The following is a 15,540-nucleotide window of genomic DNA, read 5'->3' as shown; positions in this document are numbered from 1 at the left end:
ACTAATAGTTTTGAATTAATTTCTCACATCAGCTTAACTGATTGTTGACACTTTAAAAAGTGAAAAAGGATTTAATACAGTGGTTTTCTGCCAACAGAGTGAAATACTGTTAGTTTTAGTTCAATATGCATTGAAAATAAGAATGAGTTTATATAAGTTTGTGTTTTTTTATTTTCACCTGTTTGTCAGAAATTCGGATTTTTTGCAGCCAAAAAACATCACTTTGAGTTGTTGTTGTGTGTCCCCCCTGCTGTGAGCTTTAGGTGCCTCCAGAGGTAATAAAACGTACGACTATAGATTACGTTTAAGCGACAGAGACACAGAAACCTCTCAACTGAACTGTCTGCTCTCCTGTTCTGCCCTAAAACCAAATGGAGGCATCAATCCTCCTCTGCCTTTTGTTGTTCCGTCCAAGTATCTGGTTCTGCACCGGAGACCCAGAGGAGAGTAAAGAGGCTTCGCTGGGGTCACATTCCTGCCGAGGGGCCTCGATAGATGTCTGTCTCTGTCCCTTATTTTAAGATTTGAATGAAGTTAATCTTTGCCTTTAATTTACATTCAAACAGCCCATCACACAGATGATTATTCCCAACACTGATCATAATGAAGGAGCTGTATTTTCAGATTTATTTTTAAATGCCGGTGGAGAGGTCAGATTTTACCCCTCAGATCTTTTAATTCCTCAGTGAAAACACAAAAAAACCAAACACTGCCTAGCTGTTCTTCGTCAGAGAGCAGACACTGAGCCAGCTCCGCTCTTACGCCAGAAGCACTTCACAATCAGCGAAGGGCTCAGTCGTTGCCACAAACAGCTGAGATCTCTGTCTCTTTCGGTGGACATCATGTGTCGCCGGACTTGCAGCCAAAAAAGAGCAGAAGGACGAGAGAGCCAGAGACAAAGAGTCGAGTGTCTGCGTGGCATTAACAATGTCTAATTTAGGCTCAGTGGTAACACTCACAAAAGCAGCATGATACGATTTCGCTGAAAGGGAGCAGAGACAAGAGCGGAGATGTAGAGAGTGAAACAGTGAGTATTAAATTATTACAACCCTGTTTCCAAAACACGCCGCGGAAACGTGAAAAAAAACAGAATGCAATCGTTTGAAGCGTTCCTGAGCCCGTGCACTAACATCCTTCATCCAGTCATGTGTTCACAAAGCGGTGAACCTCTCTGCACCCTCGCTTCTGAACGACTGAGCCTTTCCAGGATGTCTCTTTCAAACCCAATCATGATCCTCTCACCTGTCACCAATGAGCCTGTTTACCTGTGGAATGATCCAAACAGGTGTTTTTGGAGCGTTCCACATCTCTCCCAGTCTTTAGTTTCTCCTGTCCCAACTCGTTTGAAACATATTGCTGCTTCAGATTCAGAATGATCAGCCTCTGTGTGTCAGGGTTGTAGATAATTTCATTAAACACTGCTGTGCGTAGAGAACATGAAAGATTACATTCAGAGGTGCGCTATAAATCAGCATGATGCGATGGCTGCTGCACGCTAGCAGAGTCCAGGACTCATCTGCATAATGTATAACAGCTGAAGTGAGAGGCTGTCAAGGATAACCTGCGATCGCTCTCCTGCTCCCTCGTGCCATCAGCGCCACTGAAGTTCTCCACAGCTGATGTCACTTTCTGCTCTCTTCCCGTCTTCGACATCGTCACCTGAATCGCTCTCCTTCTCTCTCCTCACCTCATCGCTCCCGCCCGGCTGCAAAGGTCGGGTTTTCAAGTTTTCATCGGACGTTCAGGTGACACCCGCAATCTGTTCGCGCAGGGTTAACAGGCTTCCAGTTACACGCCGGTGAAATGATGGATTACTGACTGATTGTAACTGACTGGCAAGATATAATTTCACAGATCAAGAGATAAAGATGGAGGAGTCTGTTTAGTTACTCTGCAGTGGTTCCTCCTGCTAACAGGAAACATTTAAATGTCAGGGATGAGAATACAAAGACTGTTGCTCCATCAGCTGTAATAAGTGGGTATGGCTCTTATCTGAAGATACAGGTATGCAGCAGGCTGAATGCACACAATCATTATCTTATTTATCAAAGTCAAACCATTATTTATGCTTTATGGTGGTGTAGGCAAAACAGGAGAAGGTGTTTTTATCTCCGTGCTCAATCGACTGCGATCACAGGACAAGCAGTAAAAGAAGGAAAAAATGCTCTTACGAACAATTTACAAGCTTCCACAACAATCCTCTTTAACAGATGAGCCTTAAAGAAAATCTGCCATGAAGTTTCATGAATTCACCCCAGACAAAAAGGCACAATGGAAAAAATTGGCTTCCACTTCTGAGATAATTAAAGGATGGATTCAGTGTGCTTCAAGTGATCATAAAACAACAGTCAGATGTCCATTTGTGTGTTTTTCTTACTTTAATCATTCCTCTTGTTCAGAGCGACCGTGAAACGATCCTCTGCTCATCCGATTTCAGCGTGAGACATGAGGGGGTGAGATCCACTGTCCGTAAAAACGCATTCTGAAGCTTATGTGAAGCTTCAACAGTCTGAGTTAGAAAAATCAAAAGGAAACCTTCAACACTTACAGTCCTGTTAGTATAAAATTCCCTCTTTGTTTTACTATCAATCCACAGCAGCTCAATGGGGAAACACTGACCAGTGCAAAGTCATTTTTGATTGTTTGAAGTCAAGTCGAAAGTCTTGAATTCAGTCTGACGCTTCTGGCTGAAGCCAAGGGTAGATAAGAATAATTAAAAGAAGAAGACAGCACAGGACTGCAGTCCCAACAACAGGCTGGAAAACTGTGCCTGAGTTGTGTCAGATGACTGAAATGCAGCAGCATAAAAACATAAAAATACAGCAGAAAGTGGGAGAGGTCAGGCGAATATCACAGTTAACACACACAGAATAAATATGCAGGTAACACTTTTACTCAATCTCCACCTGGTATTTAGAACAATTAGCATTAATATGTGATGTACTAGCTGAAATAAAGCCAGCGGCCATTGGGGTCAGACGTTGAACGGGAGCTTCAGTGTATGTTCTGGAGCACTGCAGGTGTAGTAAATGGTGACTGAAGATAAAGGAAGGTAAAAGTCGGATCATTCATTTTAGGAAGCAGGAGATGCCCCAAAGTAATTTTGTGCTTCACGTTGGTTCAGTTCATTTGTCATAGTCGGAGGGTTTGCGATATTGGTTTTTTCCCTCAGATGAAACGGGAATATGAGTCCTGTCACACTCTGCTGGTTGGGCTCTGGGGGCTCTTCTAAACCAGGTTAACTTTCTAAATAAATAAAGATTGGTGACTGTCCAGTTTTGATTACACTGCAGGGATCTGGGGGTTGTAGACGAGCAGAAGGTGATTCAGTGCAGAACAGAGCTGTGAAGTGTTTGGTCAGGTGACCTGTCGGTATGTTCTGATATGGATGGGTGACAAAAGGATGGTTTTTTTATGGGTTAATGGGAAGAGCAAGGCAGTAACAATGCCAAAGACTATGAGCTGGAGTCCAAGTGGGATCCCGAGTCTTTGTAATGTCTGTAATAGTGTGAGGTAAGTGGTACACTAATGCACTGGTAAAAGCATCCATCACTTGGCATGTGGTGCTTCAGTCAACGTGCAGCTGTCTGGGAGAGAAATGCATCATTACGTACACATTTCCTGTATTAATTATTCAAGGAGCCGCCTTTTGTTGCAATCTAACAGAGGGCAGGTACACTCTGAAGGTTATTTTCATCGTATTTATGCAGAAGTAGGCAGTGTTAAGTGGAAGTACAAGCTGCTGGATCTGCTCCTGAACCGCAGGATTAGTATTTTTCTATGTTCTGTATAATTATAAATCAATTTACAGCAGCCTGCTCACTGTCTTAACACAGATGTACGGGTCGATACCACAGCTTCACTTGACATCAACTGAGCATTGGGTTTCTCGCTCGAGGGCATCACTGCTGCATGATTCACTCACTGCTTCACATGACTGTTCACACATGTCGGGTATGTGTGAGACCGTGAGCACCAACTCCTTTGTGTTTTGCGCATGTGAGTTATGTGAGCCTGTCCTCCATTGTCTGACAGTGGGTGTCAAGTGTGACTGCATACATTTTGTGAACCAATAGCGCGTTCCCTATAGTGGAATAGCCATTAGCAATTATTCAGGCACCATGGATCCAACACATATTTCAGCACCTTGGTGGTGGAAGCCAAACACACACACACACAGAATAATACACATGCACATGCACACATGCTTCACTAACTAGCAGTGCCTCAATGCTGCTCATTAGCTGCTGAGGCGTGACAGTGAAAACTGGGTTACTGCTTTGCCAGTGCACACATGCATACTGCACAAGCATAAACACACACACACACACACAAATCCATAGGCACACACCAGTCGTGACCAGCTATAAAATAGGTTAATGTGGAGAGAAAAGGAAGCAGAGGAGAGCTAATAAAGGAGAGCGAGGGACGTATTTATCACTTTCATCGGTAATTATGAATATGAGAGAAAGTATAATAAAGAGAGATGAAAGAGAGACACAAAGGAGGAACCGTCCTTTTGATGACATTAAATGGTGTTAATTTAGCTGCAGCTCATATTTCAGCAAGATCAATCTGACAAAGAGAGGACGAGCGCTTTTATTCATCTCTTAATTTCCATTTGAGGTCGACGTTTTACAGGAAGTGTCGCCAGAGCAGTCAAAAAGCCGTGAAGGTGATGCAGCGCCTCTGTTACCTGAGGTCACAGTGATGTATGAGGCAGGGCCGTCACAGACATATGAGCCACAAAATCAGGTGATCAGCGTGGAGCGGTGGGCTATTTGTCCAGACTAACCATCGGCTACGGCGCGGAGATTAAACTCATTTCACACTTCCGAGAGGGATGCCGAGTGCGGCGTGTTATTGAAGCTGCTGCTCAGATCTGTCTTGGTTTGAACGCTGACAGTAGACATTTACAGTAAACCCACCGCTCTTCTTTTTCACTTGCTGATTGGCTTACTGATATATGATGCAATGCCGCAGTGACACCCATACAGTGCGCTTTTGGGAATATCTCTGTGTTTAAACCCACGACTGTCAAATTAACAGTGATTCTAATCCAAGCGTCAATGTACCAAACCACTCGCTTTCATTTGGTCCAATTTGGGATTTTCTGAGCAGCCTCGCTCAATTTCATACCAAATCCTGTCCAATAAATTGGTTAGTTATGCTTCACGAGCAGTGGAGAGAGGAAGAACCGAGAAATGCTGATGGAAGGTTATTTGGAGCTCCGGTGTGTTACTCAAGCTGTAATAGACCACAGAAATTTCCTACATGGGTTGTTCTTAAATATGACCTATGAGCGAGGATTTCCAACAGGCTGTGAAATGAGATGTGTAGGCTTCACTGTGGATCACACGGCATAATGGCACTGAGTCTGAAGCCAAAGAGGAGTAAAGATCACTGACCTCAAACGATCTGAGACCAGAAATCTCTACCCTAAAATTGCATATTTATTATTTAAAACCTGTTAAGCTGGGGGGGAGATTGGACGAGCAAGCGCTTTCCAATCACACCTGAGAGCTGCCTCTCCTCTGAAGAAAGTTTACACACTTAATCTAATGCATACGCGGCGTACAGTACGTCCTGTCGATCTCATGTTACCGGAGTTAAGAGACAACTTCTGTAAGATCTGATTTACTACCGTATTTCCAAAATACACTCCAGCCACTGGTTTCCACAAGTGTTTCTTATGCATTAAATACCATAATTCTTGGACTTTTCAGCTTTACAATAACCCTGCCCTGCACATCAAACTCATAACGGTGCTGGAGAAAAAGCCAGAAGATCAATCTGAGCGGACCGACCGTCCATAGATTCAGACTGCTGGCATGGCTAAAAATATCAGGAAAGTAAACGCATCACAAGCACTCTTTTCTACAGGAGACCTCCAGTATATCATTTTTAATATAACAGATCTGTTTGTTATATAATAAAACCACCCAGTACCCGGGAGTTATGTCAACAATGGACAAATCCACCCCACACGATTTACAACGTTCAGCAGAGTCATGCAATATCAAAGTTTTTATCTGGGCTGCTGCTGCAGGAATAACATCTATCTGAATATTTTTACCCAATTTTGTGTTCCCAGCAGGTCTTGGGACTCAAAGTGCTGAGCCTGCATTTATTTGCATCTCAGCGGCAGAACGTTCGAAGCCTCCCTGCTGTCCTGTACTGCAGCCCAGAAGCCACAAACGGCTCCAGCTGAGCACCTCAGCGGTCAGCAGCACAAAACTGAGGCTGTATGAGACCGCTCCGACTTCCAGCAGCATACACGTCTCCATGCCTCGGCCACTCCCCCCTCAGGTCATTGCTATAAATACCAGTGTGTTCCTATTTGCCCAGCCTGGTTAGATAAATGTTTGGAGAAATCCCTCTCAGGCTTTTCAGTGGCTTTACATGATGAGCTCTTGATGTTCCGGGCTTGGATCCGGCACACAACCACTTTGACCGGTCATCATGTACTGTACTTTCCGTGAAGCGCAAATGCCAACGAAAAAAAACAAATTCTTCAAAAGAAAATTCCAGCCTGATGCACCGGTTGAGTGAACCACTGCGACAGGCTCGCTATGTCGCTGTTATGTAAGGTTAAATGTAATGTATGAGAGCAGCGGCCCGGATAAATGGGCTGTAAAATCTGCTCTCTGGTTCTCAGTGAGAGAGCTGATGTCTTGGATTTGGAGGACAAGGAGCAGTTATTTGCATAGAATAATAATAATAACAAAGGAAAAATGGGACACAATATACACACACATGCACATGCACATACAGATGCACGCGCACACTCACACGGTTATTAAGTAAATATTACCGCTCCTTTAATATGCAGGTTGAAATCTAATAATTCAAATATGAATCTGTGGTTTTATCATTGTGCTTGAATTAAGTGGCGCGTTTAGTGGGACTGACAATTAATGTTGACTTTTTAAAACAGCACTGATCAGTATCTTTAGGTCGATAACGGATCATGCGACTAAAAGTTTGTCTGCAGTGAATTATTTGAGTCAACCCTGCAGCTACTCTCAGGTGCATGGAGCTTTTTAGCGTCTTTCAGTTGGAAAGGAAAGAGAGAAGAATGCCTTCCGATCCGCACTGTGCACTACCTGCACAGCGGCTGACAGCAGACACAGTCAGCAGCGAGCCGGTGCACACAGTTCTGCACTTTATAAGCATTTTGTGCACTTTGCTAGAGAGCGAAAAGGAGCTAAAGCGAGTGCGAATACTGGACTTCCATCCATCGGGTGACCAGACACGTAGCACAAAATGAATGCTAACGTTGCTCCACGTCTGCTGAATGTGTGCACAGGAAACTGTTGTGTCCCAACAGTTTAAAAATCAATTAATGCTGCTTTAATCACTTTAATCTATTTATTTATTTCCCTAATTACGTTTCATTTGCTTAACCTCCTGTCTGTATTTGCCATGCTTGGATCATAAAGGAATAATTACTGAAAGGGCTAGCATTGTTAAATATCAACATTGTGTCCTCCGAGTGGTTTACAATAATTGAGCTAAGTAGATCGTGAACACACACACACACAAATACACACACACACACACACACACAATGGGTGGTTTGTTCACTTAGAAAGCAATTGTGACCAGAGAGGCAGTGGATGTCCTGCAGCATTACCAAAGTTCTACAGCTAATTAGGAGGAGTTGTTCAGTCTGCGTCAGGGAGGGTGATACCAGACACCCTCAGCCTTAAACTCCTCTCTCACAACTGTAGACAGACAGCTGCTCACCAATTACGGCTGGGCCTCTGGGCTCACTAATCCTCTCCAAAGAGTATGAAATAGGATGTTTGAAGCAAAGTTGGAAATAATTCTTTCACTGGCGAGCACATATTGATCGGAGTGCGGTAAACTGCGAAGTGCAATGCAGGAGGCTGGAAACTATCAGAGGAACGCACGGGCATGACCTTGGGTCAATATTTGAATTTCCGGTGTTGTTATTTTGTCACTCGTAGGATTTTCTATGTTTACCTTCCCCATGAGGACCTCTGAGTGTGAAAGGAGGGAGAGAGAAGAAAGGAAATCTATGAGGGACGTTATCGAATATCACACATGAAAAACAGCTCCGTCATAACGAGGCGGGGGTACGTTTGTTGTCTTCTCCTCCTTTCACCCCTCGTTCTCCATCTATCTAATTAGCCAAAGTCCAATGGGCGGGTCTGGATGCGCACACACACACACACACACACACGGAAACACACAACATCCAAAACAGAGAGATGTATATCAGCAGCATTAAAACTATCCAGCCCCGCCTCCCTCATTCATCTCTCTCTGTCCCGACGGCCTGCTTCTTATTCTCACCGTCCTCTCTTTCTCTACTGATTTATGGAGATTCTGAAAAACGTCCCCTTGAGTCCTTCACTCCAGAAATATGTGCTTCTCTCTCCAGGCAGAGCAGAGACAGCGAGAGGCTTTTTAGAAAATCCATGCATCCATGTCCCCTTGAAAGATGAGAGCTTAACTGGGGCAAAAAAACCTGACGGAAATTAACATTAATGTCTCTGGCCTGTAAGCACTGCGGGGTCAACTACTCTCTCCGTCTGCCCCCAAAAACCTGCTGACGCTGCAGGATGTCAGCAAACCAACTACTGGCAAAGTAGTTTTAGGTAAACAGTCAAACCTTTCCACACCGATGCAACAATGTTAGTCGTCAGTGAGCCTGTATCTTATCTCCTGTACGAGACTTTTCAATGCAGAGAAAACATTGGAAACACAAAAACCTAAGTTGAAAGATAGTTTAATATATATCCTTAATATAATAAAACATTACCGGTCCCTGTCATCTTTCCCCTTGACCTTACGGGCTATAAGAAATATGTTATACTATAAGAAACGGGGGAAAAGCCAAGTCCTCATTTGTGCAAAAATGCTTTATGTTAATAAACATGTGAGGGAGTTCAGCCACAGCAGGCAGCTTCCTTCAGTAAAAAAGGCTCTGAAAACCAGCTGTCCAGCACCATACAGCTGATGGGACGTTCTAAGAACTTGGTATTTCGCCCGTGGACGGTGTCAGAACAAATACATTAAGAGCAACCGTGATGCAAATACAGAAACAATGCAAATTCTAAAAGACGCCAACTCTGAAAACCAATGCAAGCGAAAAACGCTGCATTTCCAGACAACGCAGGGAAAGTGCTGCAGACCTTCAGGAACATCGGTGTTCATAAAGCATGTGAGTATTCGATTAAGACAGACTTGAAAGAATCCGAGAGTCTCCTTTAAATCAGCTGGATTTCTGAAAGCTTGGTTGATCCTGAAGAAAGTCACCGAACCAAAATTAATTAACTTGAGCTTTTCTTTTAATAACTTTTTTTCATTTTGGAAAAGGAATTGATTAAAGGCTTTTCAAAGAACAAGACTTCTTGAAACAAGTCAACAGGCCACCTACTCTTGCTGTTTACCTCCCACGACCCACTGCGGGCCTCACGCTTTAGCTGGAGTGCTCTGCATCGAGCCTTCTGATTGCTTAGAGGATATTCAGTCATTCCAGTCGAGCTGTCCGATGTTTTCCCCTGAGCTGTTCCTCAAAGTGTTTCCGTTTTGTCATTTCACCAGCATATGGCGAGTCGCTTGTGTGTGTGAAATATTCCAAATGAATTCATACTGAATCCTGAGCCGTCAGATGAAAAACAGTCACGTCGGGGAGGTGGGATTGAAGTGTCTCTCTGTGCCGGTGTCTTTATATCTTGGGAAGGTGAAGGCTCTGCTCCCTTTTCCTTCCTGAACTCAGCGGCCAAACAAATTACCAGAAAAAAGCTTCTTTCATGGTACAAATGATTCTGATGACTTGAAGCTGTGGTTGGTAATTTATTTTTGGCATTGTTGGGAAAAAAATCCAAAATAACTGTTCCATAGATTGTAATTCTCCTCTTGGCTCTGTTTATCAGGCTTTAGAAGATCGAACCTATGACGACAGACTTTGGCCAATCACAGGTCATCTCAGCGAGAGCGTGTTCCTATTGGTTGTTCTGCTAATGCAGATGCTGGTGCAGGTCCCCTCAGATGATGGAAGTCTATCTCCACGCTTTGTTTTAGCACTCCAGTGCTGGAGAAAGTGACAGTCTGATTCAATGGTGGAAAATCCTGCAGAAAATCCTGCAACTTGTGCTAAATGTCCAACACCTCCTTTGCCTGCATTGGCGTGTAAAAAATAAGTGTGAATACATCCCAGCTCCACATGGAGCTTTGGGCTCATTGTGTTCAATGGCGTTCGTATTGACAAGTGGCAAAGAGGCATGATGACAAACTGGGAGATCACTTCTGAATGTGGTGAACCAGCCTCTCATCGCGCTGACAGACGGCGCTGCAGCTGCCTCTGACGCCTGGGGCGCTCTGCCCTGCGAAGAGCTGCAGGGGCGTCTTTGAGAAGACGGGTCGGGGTTGTTGCGAGGCTAACGCCACGAAGAGCAGGCCCCTCAGTTATCTCAACTTTGTACTCTATTGATTAAAGCATCCCGTCAGCCTTTAAAGCGCCTGCAAGACTGACAGAATAAAAGCATCCTGGACAGATAAACGAGCTGCCTGAGTGGGGATAATCACTTAGGAATGTGGGGATACAAAACAACATTTTTCAACGCAAAACTCTGCAAACTTTCTGTTAGATGAGGATGCGGTGAAACAGAGACAACCTGGTGCTGCTGTGATGAGTCATAACTTTCGCTTTGTATAAACACAGAACACCTACATGGAGCCTTTGTAACGGCAAAAACAAAGGGCAAAGAGCAGAGGAAGCTTGCCTGAAAACCTTTGTCGGAGACGTCACAGTGTGCATGTGTGCACACAGCAGTTTGGTGCATCTCCAGCACGTATTAAACTGTGAAGATGTGTGCCCCCTTCAGTTTTTCATACACGCTATGAAACAAGTGGAGCTACTAAACAAGCAAAAGTGAGGACATGCGGTACATTTTTGCAGGACTCCACAATGCTACACGCTAAGTTTGGGGTTAGTGGACCAGATTCACATTACAGTTCATCTGAGGGTAAGCATTTAGTGGTGAGCAGCAGGGTTAGAGGTTGGGAAATGAACCCAAGTCGGCTGAATGTCTTCATAAGTCTACAATTTCAAGTGCTGTGAATGTATGTGAGCATTCAGCAGCGAAAGAGAGGGAAGCAGATCTCCTCGCTGTGATTCTCCAGCATTACATGGCGTCATCACACATTTCCTAATAGTGCCAATAATAATGAAGGAAATTGAATATTTGAGAAAATCCCTGCCCAGCGCTCTCTCACTGCAGCTACTTCATGTGTGGATCCAGTGCACTAGAGGAGGAAATGATCACTCAAACTGCTTTGTTCCGTTAAAATATTCACAGTCACTGATGAAGTTCTTTAAGTTTTCCAAGCTAAGCCGTTGCTTTGTATTACACGCGGCTCAAATGCACTTCAGTGTGTTCAGTGTGCTCCAACTCTTCAACGGATGAGTCACAAAACCTTCAGCGATGATACACAGAACAGAAGCTGCATACAAACCATGTGAACACGCTGCAAGACCAGCAAAGAAAAGATATGTTTACTAGCGTTTTTTTCTTATTTGTTCTCTTTTTCTGTTGTTTTCCTTCATTGAATGACAGAAGATGCTGTTATACAAGCTACAACCGAATGAAATATCTAAATAATAAGCATGATTTCCTGATAATAATCTGAAAATGCATGAATGCACAAGTGTTGCAAAACGTTACAAGGAATTACTGCGACCGCAATGAGAGAATCCACATTGAGAGGAGCCTTCAGTCCTAAATACACCGAATGCAGCAGGATCTGCTTAACTACCAGAAGGTCAGAACACTGTCTCTTAGAGAAATAATGAAGTGGTGTAATGACACCTTCCTGTCCAACGTGTAAACTGGTGTTTTCGTCCAGCTCATTGAAGGGACGCACACCTTTAAAGTGAGTGTGGCAGATTTTCGTCTTTGCTGAACAGCACGGATCCTCAGTATAGCCACCAAGACTGTGGAGAAAAGTGAAGAAGTGTGCCAGCAGGTGGACTCCCTCACACTTCCACCCTGACAGTCTGTCCCTGCAGCTGCTCTGCTGTGCTCCACTTTAACATATATGTTGTTTTTGCTTCGCCGCAGGGAGCGACAGGTGTCACCACTAATCCTGTAAAACATGTGATACCACGACAAACCGGCGGGTGCGATAATTCACATAATGATTAAATAGGATGTATTTATGTAATGTGATTATTAATGGTCATTTTAATGTGATTGTTGAGTACCACAGGCAGCACACGACTGGCTCAGTATTGCTCTTTTTAGTCGCACGGAGCATCAAACTTCTGTCAACTCGTTCATGTTCATGTTAATTAAGCCTCCATAAACACAGAAGTTAACTCGTTTGTTTGCATGACGATTCTATTTGTCTGACTTCTCTTGTGATATCTGTAATTTAGTTTAACCACATTTCTTCGTTTTCATTCCACACATCAAAGCAGCCACAGTGTGAAAGACTCACCGACAACGAACCACAGGAGCGGCTGTTTCTGCAGAGCTGCTCCGGTCCGCGATCCCATCCTGTCGCTCTTCAGATGATCACTGGCCGAAGTTTGGGAGGGAAGTGAAGGAGAGAGCAAGTGACAGGAGCTCAGAGAGTGGCAGGTAACATCAAAAGTGACCGCTGGAGAAGAAATGTATGGAATACAGGCGTCCGGTCAACAGAAGCCTCCGCTGGATCACCTCGCGCAAACCGCTCGCAGAGGGGGAGCCAAGAGTCGTCCTTGTTCCTGCTGCACCTGAACTCCCCCAAGTCTTCCTGTCACCGATCCTCTGTCATCCACACATGAGACATACTGACTCGTGAAGTTGCAGCTATCTTTCCCAGCAGCCGCCCTGAGGGTTTGGGGAGGTCCGGAGCGCGCTTGTGAAGTGCGCGGTGTTGAAAACTGTGCTGCGCTGCGCGCAACGGGACGCACCAGGCCGGGACCGGCGGAGATGAGGCACTGCTGCAGGGTTCACTGCTTCTCTCCGGGAGGACACGGCTGCGGGTGAGCGAAGGGGACGCGGGATGGACCAAAACACAGCAATTACAGTGCGGGGAGGGGAGGTGAGGGTGAGTGGGACGAGGGAGGAGGCACGGGACTGCTTGTGGTACTTTTCCATTGGTTGATCGGATCCAAACCAGCAGCCTATAACAAAACGATAAATGAATTAATAAACTGAATAAACAAACAAACAAACAAAAGTAATTGAGGACAAACTAAATTAAATCTCGTACAAGAAACTGTCGTGACAACACAGAATACAAGTTGTTGCAGACAGAGATCTCTTCAAACAGCAGATTCATTTTCGACATTTAAGAGATTAAAAAACGACTTTTTCAGTGTTCAGGAGAGATTAAATCTCGCAGCCCTGAAAATAAAAAGCAAAAAGTGGTGTGATTCACCTGTAGCGAGGATGAAACAGGTGCAGCGTGGACACAGTGCGCTCAGAGTTGTTCGACACCGCCATCCAGTGGTCATCTTGGGCGTTACAGCGCAATTTTAAAGAAGCGCCAGTTGTCCATCGGGTTGATATAATTGATGTTTTGTATGAAGTTTAAATATTTCATTTATATCCTCTTATGTGATGATGGATCATGGCACTTCTCTTGAGCAGACTGCCGGGAATTAGACGGTCTCTCAGCCTGGTTTTCCTTATTTACTGTGATAAAACAGGAGAGAAAAGAGACGTGTGTTTTTAATCATGACACTTTTTTTTTTTTGTAAAATATGTCTGAATGTGATGCTGAAAATCTTTCACAGTTCAAAGTGGTTTAGAATGAGGGGGGAAATAAACGTCAGTCGAATATTCGCATCACTGCAGCAAACCAGCAGTTTCTATTTGGATCTGCTCTGCACAATGTGCTGTGCTGTTTCAACTTCAGTCCACTGTTAACCTCCCAAAATCCACATTCTCTCTTATATTTCCTCATAAGTTGATTCAGCATTGGAAAATTCACCTTTTTCTGTCTGTATGTTGTAATACTGTATGTTTTGCATCAGATTGCTCCAAATCAAATTCCACAAATTTCAGCCTGGCTTTGAAAACTTTGGCATCCCCAGTAGAAGCAGACGTTTGTGGCATGTGGCAGAAACTTTGTCCTGCCTCAGTTTCTTTGGATCATTACAGGAATCATCTGCAACTCAGACGTGAAGGTGAAAGAAGAAGAGACTTCTTAAATACAACTGTTTTTGTCCACCTGTACAGTCTATTTGAGCCTCAACACACACAGAAATGAATGTCAAAACTGTGTACTATAATTAATATAATATGCAAATACATCACACAAAACCAAGTTTAATGCAGAAAAGACCAAAAAAAAACATCCTAACATTGTTTTCCTGTGTAATAAAAACATCACACTCTTATTTTATCTCAAATACTAATATAACTGGAAATACAGACGTTTGTGATGCCATTTGAAACGTATAAAAAGTGTCTGTTTTGCTGCCGTCCGCTTTGAACCAAGCATGAAAAGGCACATTCACTTCTTTGAAGAGGCCTAAAGATGACTCATCTACGTGGGTTTGGGAATGAAGTCTTGGCTAAACCTGTGCTGTTTTCTGTCGCTCTCTGCCAAACACCTTTGTGTAGCTTTACGATGTTACATGAGAGCAGCAGAACAAGCTCTCAGACAACAACAACTGAAAATGAAACGGCTGAAAGGAAAGCCTGTCAGATCATCTCCCGCTGACAGTCAGGACCGGAGGGACAAACTGAGGTCAGTCCGGAGGGTCACATGAGTGACACAGGGGCAACAGAAACAGCCGTGGTTGGTTTCACAGCAGCAGCAGTGAGAGAAAGGCCAATCTGTGCCACTGAAAAGTCTCAAAGGGTCCAGAAAAGATACCAGAGCACAAATATCTGCCGTTAAAATGATTCCCAGGTGGGATAACGCTTAATGTCAGAGCAGAGATGGCAGGTGCTGTTGCATGTCATATCATGTAAACTGCACAGATCAGTACAAGTCATTTTAATAATGAATTTGATATTACCAAAAAAATCCTCTGTGCGTTTTTTGTTACACCGTTTCTGTCTCATCAGGTTGGTGTCACTTTTTGTTGTGATGAAGAAACATATAATAATCACACAATGATATCAGTGAGTGATTTAATGCTGAGATTTTGTCATATTCTGATCAAGAGGACATTAAGGACAAATCAAGGTGTGGCACAGTTCACACCTGACCACACCTGGCTGTGACTCATCGTGCTGTCTGAACCTGCATGTTTTCACCCACAGGGGTCAGCAGAGCAGCGTTCTGTTGTCCAGACAGCTGGTGAGGAGAATTCTTTAAACTGCGTCTCTGTGAGGAGCTCTGTGATAACATCAAGTGACTGTATGTATGTATTTGTAGGGAAGTATGATATTACTGATATATGAATATTAGAATATTATTGGATTATAATCAGTGATGCATTAATGTTTGTATAACTTTATTGTCCAGCTGGTAAGAGTGAGCCTAATTAGAACTACTTTCTATACTACAATAACACATCAAAATGTATTTTTCCTTATTATTTTTGTATTAATAATCTGAATC

At 43.7% G+C, this 15,540-nt stretch overlaps 1 protein-coding gene across 1 annotated transcript in view; it reads right to left on the bottom strand.

Moving 5' to 3' along the window:
- ramp1 (receptor activity modifying protein 1) overlaps positions 1–13,035 on the bottom strand; it is a 44,035-nt gene extending 31,000 nt beyond the window's left edge. The window contains exon 1 of the mRNA XM_076747336.1: positions 12,475–13,035. Within this exon, the coding sequence (XP_076603451.1) occupies positions 12,475–12,532 (58 nt within the window). The 5' untranslated portion in view covers positions 12,533–13,035. The remainder of the gene's footprint in view (positions 1–12,474) is intronic.
- Positions 13,036–15,540: the final 2,505 nt, after the last annotated feature.

The sequence above is a fragment of the Chaetodon auriga genome, chromosome 13 (assembly GCF_051107435.1).
Source record: "Chaetodon auriga isolate fChaAug3 chromosome 13, fChaAug3.hap1, whole genome shotgun sequence".
Classification (NCBI taxonomy): domain Eukaryota; kingdom Metazoa; phylum Chordata; class Actinopteri; order Chaetodontiformes; family Chaetodontidae; genus Chaetodon; species Chaetodon auriga.
Note: the sequence above shows the minus strand (reverse complement) of the source record. Positions and strands in the feature narration are given on the sequence as shown.